Source organism: Podarcis muralis, chromosome 14 (genome assembly GCF_964188315.1).
Source record: "Podarcis muralis chromosome 14, rPodMur119.hap1.1, whole genome shotgun sequence".
NCBI lineage: Eukaryota > Metazoa > Chordata > Lepidosauria > Squamata > Lacertidae > Podarcis > Podarcis muralis.
Genome location: NC_135668.1, coordinates 52,141,402 through 52,158,125, shown reverse-complemented (window position 1 = coordinate 52,158,125; position 16,724 = coordinate 52,141,402). Strand labels below are relative to the sequence as shown.

The following is a 16,724-nucleotide window of genomic DNA, read 5'->3' as shown; positions in this document are numbered from 1 at the left end:
CTGAGAAGATGGAAGTACTGCACTTAGTTGTGCTCTGGCTTGGCTTCGTGTATAGGGGCGAGCTGTGGTTTTGTGGCCTGTGCCGTCAAAAAAGAAGAAAAAACTTCCTCTCTTTTCCAACACATGAAAGAAACAGGACACGAAATTAATTTTGCAGATTCCAAATTGCTCTCTAACATGGAACATCACCACAAGAGAATAATCATGGAAGCCATCGAGATAGAGAAACACCCTCACAACATGAACAAGCGTGACGACACATCCCGCTTGCCAGACATCTGGAAATTAGCCCTCCCCACAAAAACTGACACCAGATCCAGAGGCACACAGAACGCCATCACCAATCAACCACACCAGACCCAAACCCAGACCCTCTCCACAGATAAATTACAGACACCATCCAGTAGCCAAACCATGGTGGCACCTCCGGATGCTGCACCCCCCTGCAATCCCGGCACAGGCCACAAAACCACAGCTCGCCCCTATACACGAAGCCAAGCCAGAGCACAACTAAGTGCAGTACTTCCATCTTCTCAGAAAAACTCTTCACAAAGTTCAAGAGGTCAAGACACAAAGGCTTTAGCAACTAATCCACACCTAATGACCCACCTAAGTGGTACTCAGGATATCACTCAAGAAATCACTCAAGATATCCCTCAAGCAATTAAGGAACAAAAGAAGAAAAGGCACACTAGCCTGGGAACTTCCTCTCTGCCCAGAACATTGGAGGCTATACACCACACCTCCTCAACAGTATTTATAGGAACTCAAACACTGAGATCCTGCTCTGTTCCAGTAACAAGAAGCCGAAAGCACCAGCCTGAAGATGACGAGTGAGACCTCGTCGAAACGTCGCCTAGACACCCCAACTTTTACACGGGAAGACACCCGAGGACACCAAAACCTGCATTCCTGTACCCGTGAAAATCTACGAAAGCAAATACATATATATATATATATATATATATATATATATATATATATGCACAATCGGCTTCTTATCAATGTGTTGCATTATATGACAGAAAGGTAGGATTGTGTCCCCCTCACCAGCTCCTCTTTCCCACCTTGTGCCAGTGATTGTAGCAATGCCTCTAGAAGACCTGACCCTGCTTTATACCTCCCAGCCTGGGTTCCTGGGCAGCCCTCAGTTTGCAACACATATGGTGCCCTTAAATTTTCCATTTTTTTATTTCATAGTAAAAAATATAGATATAGCAGTGTATCTATATATTGCCACTCATCTCTTCCTTTCTTTGCATGATTGAAAGAGGAAATCTGGTGAGCCAAATCTCTGCTTTTTCTCCTCTTTTTCTCCTCACTGTTTAATCAGGGAGCACTTGGATTGAGCACTGCAAGTATTTTGCAAATAGGCGTATCACTCCTGGCCTGTCTAAATTCCAAATTTAGGTTTGTTTTTATACCAGCTTAACTGCCCAGGCTTTCCTTCAAAAAATCATGGGATTTGTTATGCATATATCTTCCAAGCCCTTTTCTACACCCAGGAGTTTTGGTTCTGGCATCCGTCAGAAGCCTAGGTGAACCTTTTGTTAAGGCGTCGGAAAGGATGATTAACCATTTGATATTTAACTTCAAATCTTAATACAAGGGGATGTATCAAGCAATACTTGAGTCGTAAGGTCTTGCCGATTACTCTGAATTGATCTACTGTCTCCTTTGTGTTTTTTTCTCTTTCTCCAGTACACCTCCAGCATGAGAGCCAAATACCTCGCCACCAACCAGCCTCGGCCAGACACTGGCAGTGTGCATTAAAAACTAGAACGTGGTCTAAGTTTAAAAAAATAAGGAACAAAACGTGCCAACTGCTGCCATCCTGTGTTGTCCTCGCAGAACAGCCCTGCTTTTTTTCTGTCCTGAATCCAGCTCAGTTGCTTTTCTTGCTTCTCCACCCCTTTGGAGTGCACTTGGGGCAAAGCTAGGTGGAAGCTTATTACTGATTGAGGCTATACTTACTTGCACCTGTGTGTGCAGGAGTGGACAGAGAAGCAAGGTCCTGTGCACACCTGCAGGAGACTCGCCAGTTCACCCATGTTGCCCTGCTATGTGTGGGATCAGCTTTTGTTGACCGCCGATCAGGAAATTGCAAGCCGCTTGCCACCTTTTCCGCCAGGCCTCTGTCTAATTCATTGAGGACGAAAATGGTGTCGTGAGTCAAGCCTAGAAAAAGTGGATCATCTTACAGAAGTACTATGGATGCGACATACTAATCCGAGGAAGCCATATTTAATGCGCACACTGTCATAAAGTTCACGTGCACTCAGCTTCTACTGCATATCTCTCATCTCTGTGCTACTCTAGAGAAGCGTCTCCTCATTCCAGGATCGACAAATCTGGGAGGCCACCTCTTCCTTCCGTGTTAGAATGAGAAGGCCTGCTGATTCAATCATCCTCTTCCAGTACAAGTTTACTTCTCTCTCCCTCTCTTTAGACCTAGGTGCAAACACCTGGGGAGCAGTAGGGGGCTTCCCTTGCCAACTGCTGTATTCTCACTCCCCACACGCTCTGCATGCACCCACATGCATGGATGAGTTCACATCGGCTGTGCTGAATTTTCCCACTCTACTTTGCCACTAGACTTTCTAATAGCAATCAGCAGAAGTTCTTTGACACTGATGTACAGACATGAAACTGGAGCCAGCATTCCTCCTGGTGCCAAAATATTTCAGGACAATGCTTAAGGAGCATTAGACGGGGGAGAGAAGCATCTTATCTCTGCTGCTGGCCGCATGGCACAAGTGTAACACGATGAAAGCGCAACTAAGAGTGCCAGCCAGGTTCGGTGCAAATGTTCCCCTGTGGCAAGATGGACTTACTGCTTGTTCTGAGCATTGGGACATGCAAGACCCTAGAAGCGTTGGATTCAGATATAGACCTTTGGGAGAGCTCCACAATCTACAGATTTATGCTGCTCCTGTATCCCAGAATTGGGGAGCAAAAATACTGTGAATGTCAGAACAGGTTTGATATTTGCTTTTTCTCCCACCACCCTCTTTGGCCCGCCATGCTAATCTCTCATATTGGCTGCACAAACCACATTCCAGTTGCCTCTTAAAATGATGTGTGCTGGCAACAAAGATCAACAGCAGATTGAGAGAGATCAAAGTTCAGGGATGCCTGCACCAGTCCCACAGCTGCTGCATTGAAGGTGCTCTATTTGATAAAACACCATGGGGGTCCAGGGGTGGGGGGTGACAACAGGAAATACTGGACAGGGAAGGCCTTTACTTATTTAATACTTTGATTTTTCATTTCTGTGTAACTTATCCCGCAACAAGTGATTAGAGACAGGGTAAAATACCTCCCAATGTCAGCTGAGATACCAGATCACTTTTTTGCGTGGCACCTTTGTCAGAACTTGGGGGGGGGGGTCCTCATTTAAGTTCACGTAGAAGCCACAGTGAGTTTGTCCCATCACCTAGGACAGTATTGGAGGAGAACTCCTCCAGACATAGAATGATAGAATTGTAGAGTTGAAAGGGACCTTGAGGATCATCTAGTCCAATCTCCTGCAATGCAGGAACATGCAGCTGCCCCATATGGCTCAAACCTGCAGCCTTGATGTTTGTCGCACCACCACGCTCTAATCAGCTGAGCTGTTCACCCACTTGATAACCCGTATCTCTTCCATTAGCAAAGGGCTGCTTTCAGGGGAAGGTTTGTATGCCTTCTCCTTGGAAACAGGTTACTTCCTACAAGGGTGTGACTCTTTTGCACTCTGCTTACTGAGAAAGTGGGGGATGCTAGAGGACCATGGGATCTTTGGGTGCTGCCTGCAGAAAGATAGAAAGAAAAGATTGAAACAGTCTTCAGTCAGTTGTCAAAAAGATTTTCGTGTATATGAACAGCGTAGTAAGCCTTTAAATTTACCCCTTGGTATAGATTTTGGTCATATGCTACCCAATACTATTAGGAGAGGGGTCCAAAAAGTTAAAGACTGTAAATGTTTATGTCCTCCCCTGCCATCCGGCAACCTCTTGATAATTACGTTCCATTTGGCTAGCTCCAAAACTGTTCTCTTTTCCCACTCTAAGGACCATACTGCACATTGCAAAGCAGCAAACCCACATTTGCCATTGAGTGCACACTCAGTTGGGAGTTAATCCTCATTCTGCTTAGGTACATGGTTTTGAAACACCGTGTTTGTTCATGCTTCTAAAACAAAAAAATGTAGGTGTACACTTAAAACATCTTAAATTTATGGAACAGTTTTCAGATTATACTGGAGAAGCAGCCCCCAAATAGCACCCTGGGTAGCCTAGTCATGATTTTTAATACCTTGAGAAAGGCAAGCCTTCAAACAAGGTCTCTCCCACCCCATGCCCACTAGTGTAGAAAGGAAGAGATTCACAGAGTATGAAATCATAGAACTGTAGATTTGGAAAGGACCCCAAGGGTCAAGTAGCCCAACCCCTGCAGATGCTCCAGTAAATGCTGTCTGTCCATACTGATGCTAACCAAGGGACCAACAATAACATTACAGTAACCACTATAGAAATTGCCTTCGTCCAAGGTGTAGCTGCAACTTACGCTCTGAAGAGGAAGGAGCAACCGGGTACACTGGTGGACCATGAATTGCCAAATGGAGATGTGCTTAGTATCTTCCATTGGATTTTTGGAAGGAGACCATTTGGGGAAAAGTGATGCTATAAGGCAAAGCTGCAAGGTCTCTACTGTGTGGATTCGATTGGGGCACTCTGGACTTGATGTGACTTTTTTTCCAACTTCCGTAGAGTCGCAGCATCTAACTGCCTCGTTTTGCATGCAATGCAGGACCTTGGTGTATATCTTAACGTGGGCAAGACTCAACTTGGTTTTTAATCGAACCTCTTTTTTAAAAAAACAAAAAGAACAACACCAATATGGATTCCTGAGTGACACCAACAGCACGTGGGGATTTTCCAAGGCTAGTTTAAGTGGACCTACTTCTGAAAAAGAAGCTTGCGTGTGGGGGCATTTGCACTGGCACGAGGAGAAGTGCACACAGTGGTGACCTGCAAGTGAGGTGACTCTGTGCAGTCTCTTGTGCAATCCCAAACCATCTGTGGTTGCAGCATGTCTGTGGAATCGGCTTCTCAGGAGTTCTCTGCGTCATTTGTTCCGCCCCCACCCTGCCCTCCAGGCCAGCTTCCGAACAGACGAATTCCAAATTGCTGACTGGCCGGTTTTATCTTTTAGCTGGCTTTGGTGCCTGTTGGGGCTCTTAAATATCTTTGGTATAGCAAGTGAAACCACAAAAAACTTTATTTTTTCTCTGTCCTAATTTGTATGAGTTTTTAAGTAATGTGATGGGGGTGGGGGGGAACAATCTCAAGACCATATTGCTTGGAATGTGTCCTGGCTGATTTCCTCAGCGACTCTCAAATCATTTCAGAACCATCACCCTAACTTTGATTTAGTTTCTGAAATTCTGGAGAGGGAGGAAGACCGATACCTAGTACTGCCTGATCAGAATCTAAATGAGGCAGTGAGACATCGGAATGGGAAACTGGAGTGGTAAAGACTCTCCTTTTGATTTTCTTTCTCTTTCCCTCCCCCACCCCCCAGTGCATATGTGGCCATCTGCTTGTCTGTTTTATTTGGTCATGTTCCTCCCCTTCTCCTCCCCCCCCCCAAAAAAAACCCCATGACATTGTCACAGCACTTTTTTTATTAAAAAAAACAATTGTGAACCAAGAACCTTGTCAAGCACACAAACATCTCCACAATGTGAAATGTATATAGCATGTTGGACTCTCTGCGTCCAGTGTTCAAGACTGCATTGTAATCGTTTAAAAAAAAAAAAAAGGAAATTGAATCAAGACTTGGCTGTGAATTTATTTTTTTTTCGTGTGTGTGCTGTCCTGGAAATAAGTGTAGTGTTTTGTATCCTGTATGTTAATGTTAGCTGACTCCATTTTGAGTTCATTTTTGCTTATTAAAAGAAAAAGAAAAAAGAAGGGTTCAGTGTACGAACTTGGCGTTCATCCACGTATGCCGATCTGAGGAGTTCGATTCTCCTCTGTTGTCCCCTATTCCTTGTTAAATACCACTGGAAACATATTTTCATTTGGTGCCTCAGGTGTGACCAACTTAGCAGTGATGGAAGGAGAGGAGAGGGAGGCCCAGAATTTCCCAAGCCACAGATTGCATGTTCATGGAAAGGTGTTTGTGTGTGTGTGCTCAGGGTACGATTTCCAAGAATAATTGAAGCTTCCACATTAGTGCTTAGCCCAGACACTTGGTGGCACCTAGATTCATCTGGGCCATACAGCTTTTGACCTACCAAGCCAAACAGCACACCTCACTCAACAAGCCGCCTGTTTTTGTTTTTCTGCCTGCCTGGAAGTGCAGAAATGGCAGTGTTGAAACTCCTGGCGGGCTACTTACTGTGAGCAGATGGGGAGCCAGTTTCACTTGGCTTGAATTCGTGCATGTCTTGAAATTCTTGGTGCTAAACACTATTTAGAAAGCCTGTGCCACCTCTGCTCTTTATCCCCTCTTAGGATGAGCATTGTGTGTGTTCACAAAGGGGAAGAATACTACCTACATTTTGCAGTAATCAATGTCGCAGTGGCCATGAGAAAGAAGTTGAGCTTCTCTCTTTTGACACAGCTTTAGCCTGCAGTTCAAGTTCCTACTTCAGCATGGAAGGTTGAAAGTCATAGGACCATTTCGCATAATGCTGTGTGTCAGATTGTAGCAGAGATACAGTGGGATAGTTTTGGTTGTGTGAAATGTGTCCCATGCATAAGTTTTCGCGTGGTACTCATGAACTGGAGGCAAGCTTATGTGATTCACATGCAAAAAATACTTCTTAAAAGGCCACATGGATACAAGCCAGTGTTAACTTACACTGTTCTTGCCTGCTCTCAGCCAGCGTTTCAGGAGAGCGTACAGACTCTCTGCCATCCTTAGCAAGGCTTTGAATATCAGGCACGATCTTTCTTTTCCAGGACCAGCCTCCCATGAGGATTAATAGCTAGGAGGCTTGGATTTCAACTCCTTATGCCATACAAACATTTATCTCAGACATTTCCTGAATTTTCAGGCTATAATTCATTGTGCTCTCTTTGAATTGCCTGCAATATTAAATCAGCTGGGTTCCCCTTTTCTTCACCTTAGATATTTCCCATTTCTGTTGCTCACGATTAATCTGTAACTTGGATGGGAAACCAGTGTCCATATGTTGTTGGACTCCAACTCCCATTAGCCCCAGCCAATGGTTCTAATCATCATGGATGATGGGAACTGTAATTCAGGGCTTTCCCCACCCTGCTTTAAATAATGGCTGGCCAGGACCCCAAAATCCTTAAGTCTAACCCAGTTTGAACTTGTGTCTTGAGCAGGCCCTGACCCACATTGGGAGCTTGCTGTTTGAAAGGAGTCTATGGGGCATGTGAGAGCCTTTGGAAACCCCAGAGCAGGCTTCCTCAAACTTGGCCCTCCAAATGTTTTTGGCCTACAACTCCCACGATCCCTAGCTAAGCAGGACCAATAGTCAGGGATGATGGGAATTGTAGTCTCAAAACATCTGGAGGGCCGAGTTTGAGGGAGCCTGCTCTAGAGTAGCTTCTTGGATCTTAGCCATTTATGTGTGTGTGTGAGAGAGAAATTGCTATGCACAGCTAGTTGCAGGACTGCAGAGTTTGATTCCTGGAATGTTATCTGCTAGAACAAGAAAGAATCTCTGCTGCTAATCTTTATTTTTGAGCTTGCCCAAGAGAGAGAAGATGCAGAGACACACTTTGCTTTTCCAAGGGATCCGATTAAAAAACGACCCAGTAGAATTAATCTCAGCCTTAAGAAGTGCTCAGTGCTGAAAAGAAAGAGGGAAAGAGCCACTCTTCCAACTTCCTGTTTCAGCTCTATGTACTTTTAACCACCCTTATCACCCAATGATCTAGGGGGGCATCAAGTGGGGAGGCTCAGAGGCTCTTGCAGGGGGAGATCTCAAGGGCGCTTCATTGGCAACCCATGGCTTAAGCTCCCATAACCTCTAAAGTGTATGGGAAACTTGATAGGACCATGGAAGTGAGAGCTGGGACCTCCTAGAGCCTAGACTTTTTTCATTCTTGATTGACATGCAGTTGTCAGATGAGAGTTTGGCGGTGGGATTGGGGAGATGGCTTGGCTTCACTAGACTTCAGTTTTTCCTCTGTAAACGAGGCAACTCTCCTCTCGCCCAACTGGGTGAAGTTTTGCTTTGACGTCCTGCATAGGAAGATGCAGAGGTGTGGGCTTTTATTTATTTATTTATAGCAGAAAACTGCCCCTTCTGGTTGCACTTGCACCAAAAAAGAGGAAGAAAAGGCCAGTTTTTAAGCAGGCAGCTATGAGGAAAGCAAAGCTTTATTCCTTTCAATATTTAAAGAGGGGTTGCTCTACTCCCTCAGGATCATTCTAGGTGCTGAGTGTCTTCGACAACAAGAACAACAACACTGTCCTCTCTATGCAATGTTGGTTTTTTCTATTTTACGTTAGGAGTCTTATACTCTGAATTTCTGCACCGCAAGGGCTCCATCTCCAGAGAGCGTTGAAGTAGTTGGCAAGAATGTTGCTAACACACACACACACACACACACACACACAGAGCTTCAGGTGTTTTGGTGCTGTTAAATTTGCTTCTGGGATTTGCCAACTAGGATGAACCAGCTATGGTAGCTGTGCTTTTCATTAGCACATTAGCAGACCAATGGCAGCCACAATTGGGAGATGACTGTGTTTGTCCCCATGCTGTAAAAAGGCACAAGAATAGGCCAGGCTGCTTTTCCTGGTCAGTTGGCAACCCTAGCTGTAACATAGGACCTGGATCCTTTGTTAGCAAGAGTCAACGTGGGAATTGCCTGAGGACTTCTCTCTCCCGGCTTCTCTCTCTCACTTTTTGACTTACTGTCACAGAAACATACCAGTGAAGACAAAACTGACATTTTCTCTCTCTCCTAACTTGGTTTTGTTTAAAACCACAATGGCTGTACTGTATATCATGCCACTTTATACATATATAAAGATGCACATGTATATGTGTGTAATTTTTTTAAGCCTTTGAACATGACTAGTTGCTTTCAAGTGTTCTGCACTTACCCCAAATGTTTTGAAATTTTGTGGGGGTATAAACTGAGGAGTGAGCCTGTTTTTGTATCCTTCCCTTTCCTCTCATTAGTTTTATTAAATTGTACTGTAACCATTTTTTTAATTTTTTTTACTGGTTTGGGTTTTCTTTCCCCCCTTGTTCAGCAAATGCTAAACAAAAAGTTCTAAATGTAATTTCTGTGGTTTCTATTCAGCTTCAGTTTAATGTTTTAAAATAAACTTTGAAAACGCATAGCCCTGGAGTTACGTGTCTTAATTTTAAATCACTGCCATTGTTCCTTGCGGCTTTTCTTTTATATTTAAAAGTAGTTTGTTAGCATTGGGGACTGTGTTTTATGGATTTGTACACACAGAGGGAGAAACATGCAATTGGTTGCTTAGATTCTGCAATAAAAGGTAAAGGACCCCTGGGCGGTTAAGTCCAGTCAAAGGTGACTATGGGGTTGCGGCGCTCATCTCACTTTCAGACTGAGGGAGCCGGCGTTTGCCCACAGACAGCTTTCTGGGTCATGTTGCCAGCAGGACTAAACCACTTCTGGTGCAACAGGACACACTGACAGAAGCCAGAGCTGCAGCGGTATCTATCTACATGCACTGCTAAGCTTTCGAACTGCTAGGTAGGCAGGAGCTGGGACAGAGCAACAGGAGCTCACCCCATCGCGGGGATTCGAACTGCCAACCTTCCGATTGGCAAGCCCAAGAGGCTCAGTGATTTAGACCACAGCGCCACCCACCACCTTACCATTCTGCAATAAAAGAGAGGATGAAAGAGGAGGGGGCAGAGCTTACCAGCACTGGTTGCAGACGTGCCCCCTTCTCCAGTCCTTGGCATCGTCCATGGCATCCTTCCCTGACCTGGTGAAATCCATACTTTTTGGACTACAACTCCCACCCACTGCAGATGGCATATCTCTTGGCAAAGGCTGCCCTGCTGTAACTGAGTCTAAGTGGGGTTACTGAAGCAGCCGCCTGTTGCTTCCCTGTATTTTGCTGCCTCTGCTTCCTCTTGTTGCCCCTGCGTTGAACTTCAGATGGTAGAACTCCTTAGAGCAGGGACCCGTCCTCTATAAAATGGGTGGCTCACCTTTCTTGGCCTGTGTGAGGTACATTTCCTGCTGACCAACCCTCTGCACTGCAGTGCTGGATGTTTTCTTCTGCTCTGGAGGGTAGGACTCGAACCAATGGCTTCAAGTTACAAAAAGTGAGATTCCAACGAAATCCCTCAGGAGGAGGTGGATTCAGTGGGCTTTTCAAAGCAGAGGTTGAATGGCCCTCTGTCATGGATGCTTTAGCTGAGATTCCTGCATTGCAGGAGGTTGGACTAGGTAACTCTTGCTGTCCCTTCCAACTCAACTATTATATGTGGGCATGGGGAAGTGTGGGGATGCGGGTGGCGCTGTGGGTAAAAGCCTCAGCGCCTAGGGCTTGCCGATCGAAAGGTCGGCGGTTCGAATCCCCGTGATGGGGTGCGCTCCCATCGTTCGGTCCCAGCGCCTGCCAACCTAGCAGTTCGAAAGCATCCCCGGGTGCAAGTAGATAAATAGGGACCGCTTACTAGCGGGAAGGTAAACGGCGTTTCCGTGTGCTGCGCTGGCTTGCCAGAGCAGCGATGTCACGCTGGCCAAGTGACCCGGAAGTGTCTCCGGACAGCGCTGGCCCCCGGCCTCTTGAGTGAGATGGGCGCACAACCCCAGAGTCTGGCAAGACTGGCCCGTACGGGCAGGGGTACCTTTACCTTTTTATGGGGAAGTGTGCCCTGATGCACAGCATGTCAAAGCTCATGATTTCGTGGGGAGGCTTCTCCCAAGTCATAGTGCCATGAAAACCTTCCCTGATGCAATGGCTGCAAATATATAACTCTTGTCAAAAACCATTGTGGGCTCAGTTGCCACAAAGGTGTGTAATGATGACCCATCATTTGTAGGGAAAGCCATATTGATCGGGTTCTGTTTACCGTATTGACAGTGAAAGTTAAATCGACCGCCTTACCTGTTCAGGATGGTTAATACTTCTCTTGTCCGCATTCAAAAGATGCCTGGATCGGTTCTCCTTTTCCCCCTATTGTTCTTTTCCCCCAAAAAATATTTATTGGTGCAAATGCATGCCACTCAGAATCTGAGCTTTTGGAAAAACCACTTGTTCTTGCCTGTCTTGTAGATCTCCTCAAATTTCACTTTGGCCTCCCGCTGGGCTTTACGTTGCAGCCCAGGGTCCCTACAGACATCAAGGGGAGTATCAGCGGAGTACCTGGTAGGCATCAAATGGCTGTAATTGTAGATCTTCACAAAGGACTTGATCTTGGAATGCTTGGCAATCTTCCTGCCCATGCTTGCTGTCACTTTGTGTGGGTAGTGATTGATGCCAGCCACAAGAGCATGGCTGTAGGGGCGGTCAGAGGTGCCATCATCAATATTCTTAACAATAACAGCTTTGTGTCCGGAGTAACACCCAGCGAGGACAAGGACGACTTTCCCTGGTTTCATAAACTTGGAGCTGCAGCGGCGATGGCACCCACACCCTATTGTGGGACTCTGACCCAGTGAAGGTGCCCAGGGTGCAGTGATGATGTTTCCAGATATGGAATATCCAGAATATCTGCATTGCTTTCCCCGTCTGCCCCTCATGGTGCAGGCAGCCTCCACCAATTGTGCTAGTTGGGGCTGGTGGAGTTGCCATCTAAAGCAATTGGAGCACATTAGGTTAGCCAAAACTGAAATAGCCACACTGGAACTAGAAAATAATGCAGGTTTTTTAAAAAAGACAACAACAAGGAACAAGTGGGGTAAAGGTAAAGGGACCCCTGACCATTAGGCCCAGTCGTGGCCAACTCTGGGGTTGCGGCGCTCATCTCACTTTATTGGCCAAGGGAGCCGGCCTACAGCTTCCGGGTCATGTGGCCAGCATGACTAAGCCGCTTCTGGCGAACCAGAGCAGCGCACGGAAACGCCGTTTACCTTCCCACCGGAGAGGTACCTATTTATCTACTTGCACTTTGACATGCTTTTGAACTGCTAGGTTGGCAGGAGCAGGGACTGAGCAACGGGAGCTCACCCCGTCACGGGGATTCGAACCGCCTACCTTCTGACTGGCAAATCCTAGGCTCTGTGGTTTAACCCACAGTGCCACCCACGTCCCTTAACAAGTGGGATAGCGGGTTCTGTGAAAGGAGTCCATCTCTGCTTCTTCCAGTTGCTATTTGCATTCGGCATCAATCCTATCTTGTTTCCACAGCTTTCAGCTGCAGACCATAATGCTATCTCTACTTACTCACATTTCAAGTGTTCCTGTCACACTGCTTCCACCAGGTGGCGGCAGCACCCTATGTGTCCCCTGTAAAATTTTAAGCACCTCCAGGAAAAAACAAAAGAGAGCCTTGAAGCAATGACTAAGGAATTCATGATAGCAAAATCTGTTGTCAGCTAGAATCCACTTTGTCGGATGCATGAATTGTTATACTGAGTTGGTGTAGTAGAGAGAGAGAGAGAGAGAGAGAGAGACAGAGAGAGACAGAGAGAGAGAGAGATTGCATGGGCGGGGAAGGGGTGAATTGTAAGCTGTGACATTGAAAGGAAATGAAATGTAGAAAAGTTCAGGTGTTATATTCACACACACACACACACACACACACACAGCCAGTTATGTTGATGATCCAGATATCCTGCCATTTGTAAGTCAGTTAACACATGCAGCGTGATAAAAACCCACTGCCTCCATCCAATTCAACCAGTCTTTCAAGGTGATGCAAGAGTAATTCTAGCTATTTTGCTGTAGCAGCAAAAAAAACCCTGGAAAATAACATTGCAAAGAAGGATCTGCGCCAGAACTTGGTTATTTCTCTCTGTCGTTGGAGGCAGGTTGATTTTCTTGATGTGAGGGAGCGTTTCCCACACTACTCTGAAAGGTATAGTCTACTCATTTTGCTGTGTATGTACATGATATCTTAATTTCTACTTGGGAAGGGAAACTAAAGGAACTGCAATGCCAAATGCCCTCATTCGAGATTAAGGTAAGGGGACAGTCCCCGGATTTACAAATCAGTCCCCATACAAAATCCTATCATTCCTACTAAAAAATGTCCCTGGATTCATTGAAAAAAATCTGGTAACCTTACATTAAGGCCCATATCATTCACTGAAACTTACACTCTGAGTAAGAATGTACACAATCAAGTTCAAGTGTTTGAGCCGGTGTAATACTTCTGCAATTTTATCAAGCATATTCTCCCTCCCCCCCCCCCCATGATGTGCTTCCAAGTACCTGGCCCACACGCTCAGCTCCCAAATATGCACACAAATTCAATTGAGTTTTCCCTGAGAACTGGACAGGGGAGCTCCTGTGAAGGAGTTCTGGCACATTCTGTGTTTAGGAAAGACCTGGCCAAAGGGCTCTGTCATTGGAGGGGAAGTAGCGAAAGAGTCCTATATATATATATATATAGAATTTTTTTATTGATTTTCTTTTCTATCATTACAAACATCTCATATCAATAACATACATATTACACATCATCACCCCCTCCCTCTCTTTGGACTTCCCTCAGCTTCCATTTCTGATTTGTTGTCCTCATTATATACTGCTGATTTTTACAGTCCACCATATTATTCCTTCATCACATTAATTGTTCTCTATCAATAAAGGTGTGAATGTTTATTTAAATCCTACCATCGAGTCAATGTTCTTTTTTTGTTGTTTCTGCAAATATAATATAAAAGGTTCCCCCTCTTTGTCAAAGTCACTGTTGTCCTTTTCTCGCAGTCTAGCCATCAGTTTTGCCAATTCTGCATAATTCATCAGTCAATGCTTCAAGCTTTGCTCAGCTGAAAACATTTACTCCTCGCCCACAACACACAAATTTGGTGCTGGTTAGGGTTTTTTCTTCTACGCTCCAGCGTCAGGTCGGGGCCACAGACTTGGTCACAGATCATTCTTCATCTTCAATGGAGACACAAAGCAGCTGGGTGAGTGGGATGGCTTCTTCGTGGACGGTGTTCCAACTGCGGGACGGTGAATAGTTTACTAGACATGATCCAGCCGCCAAGGAGTAGAACGTGAGAACCACAGCTCTGTGACCTTTGCTGCTTCTCCATTCAGCTGCCTCTTAGACTGCCTTTCGTTTTCCTCCCAGCAAGATGGGAGGATTTCATCCCTGTCACTCTGCTTCTCTCATTGCCATTTCCAGGCGCTGCTTTTAGAGACAGAGGAAGCCACCTTATACTGAGTCAGTCCATTGCTGCAACCAGCTCAGCACAGTCCACATTGCCTGACAGTGGCTCGTCAGCGTTCCTGGTTCTTCCTGGAAATGTCAGAGATCGAACCTAGGACACAAGCTTAACATGCGTCAACAGTGTGATGCAGCAGCAAAAAAGCTAATGCGCTTCTAGGCTGCATCAACAGAAGTCCAGTTTCCCAATCAAGGGAAGTAATGTTGTTGTTGTTTAGTCATTTAGTCGTGTCTGACTCTTCGTGACCCCATGGACCAGAGCATGCCAGGCACCTCTGTCCTCCACTACCTCCCGCAGTTTGGTCAAACTCATGCTGGTAACCTCGAAAACACTATCCAACCATCTCGTCCTCTGTCACCCCCTTCTCCTTGTGCCCTCCATCTTTCCCAGCATCAGTGTCTTCTCCAGGGAGTCTTCTCTTCTCATGAGGTGGCCAAAGTACTGGAGCCTCAGCTTCAGGATCTGTCCTTCCAGTGAGCACTCAGGGCTGATTTCCTTCAGAATGGATGCGTTTGATCTTCTTGCAGTCCATGGGACTCTCAAGAGTCTTCTCCAGCACCAGAATTCAAAAGCATCAATTCTTTGGTGATCAGCCTTCTTTATGGTCCAGCTCTCACTTCCATACATCACTACTGGGAAAACCATGGCTTTAACTATACGAACCTTTGTTGGCAAGGTGACGTCTCTACTTCTCAAGATGCTGTCTAGGCCTGTCATTGCCCTTCTCCCAAGAAGCAGGCATCTTTTAATTTCGTGGCTGCTGTCACCATCTGCAGTGATCATGGAGCCCAAGAAAGTAAAATCTCTCACTGCCTCCATTTCTTCCCCTTCTATTTGCCAGGAGGTGATGGGACCAGTGGCCATGATCTTCGTTTTTTTGATGTTGAGCTTCAGACCATATTTCGCGCTCTCCTCTTTCACCCTCAATAAAGGGAAGTAATAGTATCACTCTATTCCAGGTCAGATCACACCTGGAATACTGTGTCCAGTTCTGGGCGCTGCAATTTAAGAAGGATATTGATAAACTGGAATGGGTACAGAGGGGGAGGACCAAGATAATCAGTGGTTTGGAAACCAAGTCTGACAAGGAACAGTTGAGGGAATTGGGTATGTTTAGCCTGGAAAAGAGGAGACTGGGTGGCCATCTGTTATGGGTACTTTAGTTGAGATTCCTGCACTGGACTAGATCATCCTTGGGGTTCCTTCCAACTCTCCAATTCTGTGACCTTCTTGTCCCTGTAAAAGAATGCAGTAGAAAAAAACATAGCTTCTGCCCCCTGCTTGCAGAACTTGTGTGAACTATGTTTGTTGTGACGTCTTTTCTGACAACTAAAAGCAATACTTGAAATTGGTGCTTTGTTTAGATATATATTCTGCCTTACTTCCAACATGGAAGTCAGGGCAGCATACAGTACATGTGACCCCTAGGAGTGTTGCATGACCTTTTTATTCCAACTTAATTTTAAGTCTCTTCTGAATGCCATACTTCTCTTGCCATGTTGCAATTCTATAGCGTTGATTCATCATTCCATAAGCAGCCATGGCTACCATTTTCTTTTTCTTAATAGAACCTTTTCTGCGGCCATCTTCTACTTTGGTATCTATGTCGCATGCTTTTTTTAAAAAAAGCTTCAATTTAAAAATAAAATTAAATTAAAGGCTTTCATCTTGCAGCTCTTTTCTGGGACAGGACATCCTGTTTACTTGTAGTGGCTCCATACAGACAAAGATTTTGTTTCTACTTCATAAGACCCCTTTGGGCCTTTCCTTTGTAACAGAAATAAACACGCAACTTGAAGTATTGTCCAAAACCTCTGTAGAATTGTTTTGCAGAGATACCCATAGGTGGCAGGGTCTACATGTTCCACCAGTGCATGGATGGTTAAACAGGACTGGCTTCTTCTGACAGTTGGGTGTCAGGATCTTAGTAACAGTGGCGTAGCGTGGGGGGTGCAGGGGGGGCCGGCCGCACCGGGCGCAACATCTGGGGGTTAGGGTTAGGGGGCGCAAATCCATGGATTAGGGGGCACAAATCCACGGGTTAGGGGGCGCAAATCCATGCGTTAGGGGGCGCAAATTACTTGCCTTGCCCCGGGTGCTGACAACCCACGCTACGCCACTGCTTAGTAAGTAGACCAACAAAACTTTGGCTACAGCTTGGCCAAAGCTAAGCTGATTTCAATGAAATCAAGGCAAACAATATGTGCTCAGTAGGGAGAAATGTGGTTTTGATTGCATTTAAGGATAAACTTACCTAAGTTGCAAATCTCAAACCATGCCGCAAACCAAAGCACAGCTATCCTTTGAAATTTGCACTGCTCCAAATTTTGCAATGCATGTCTCCACCCAAACGATGCGTACAAAAATGCATTAGGAGAAATTGCTTGCAGAAAATAAGTGTTTTAATCAATG

The 16,724-nt window shown here is 45.5% G+C and overlaps 1 protein-coding gene and 1 pseudogene across 2 annotated transcripts in view; one reads left to right on the top strand and one right to left on the bottom strand.

Moving 5' to 3' along the window:
* The window catches only part of TTYH3 (tweety family member 3), an 87,346-nt gene extending 78,022 nt beyond the window's left edge, over positions 1-9,324 (top strand). For both annotated transcript variants that reach the window (XM_028706429.2, XM_028706430.2), the window contains one exon: positions 1,702-9,324. Coding sequence is in view for 1 of the 2 variants with exons in the window: in XM_028706430.2 (XP_028562263.2) it covers positions 1,702-1,773 (72 nt within the window). In the remaining variant the exon portion in view is untranslated. The remainder of the gene's footprint in view (positions 1-1,701) is intronic.
* A 1,873-nt stretch (positions 9,325-11,197) lies between these two features.
* Positions 11,198-11,843, bottom strand: LOC114584537 (large ribosomal subunit protein eL27 pseudogene; annotated as a pseudogene).
* Positions 11,844-16,724: the final 4,881 nt, after the last annotated feature.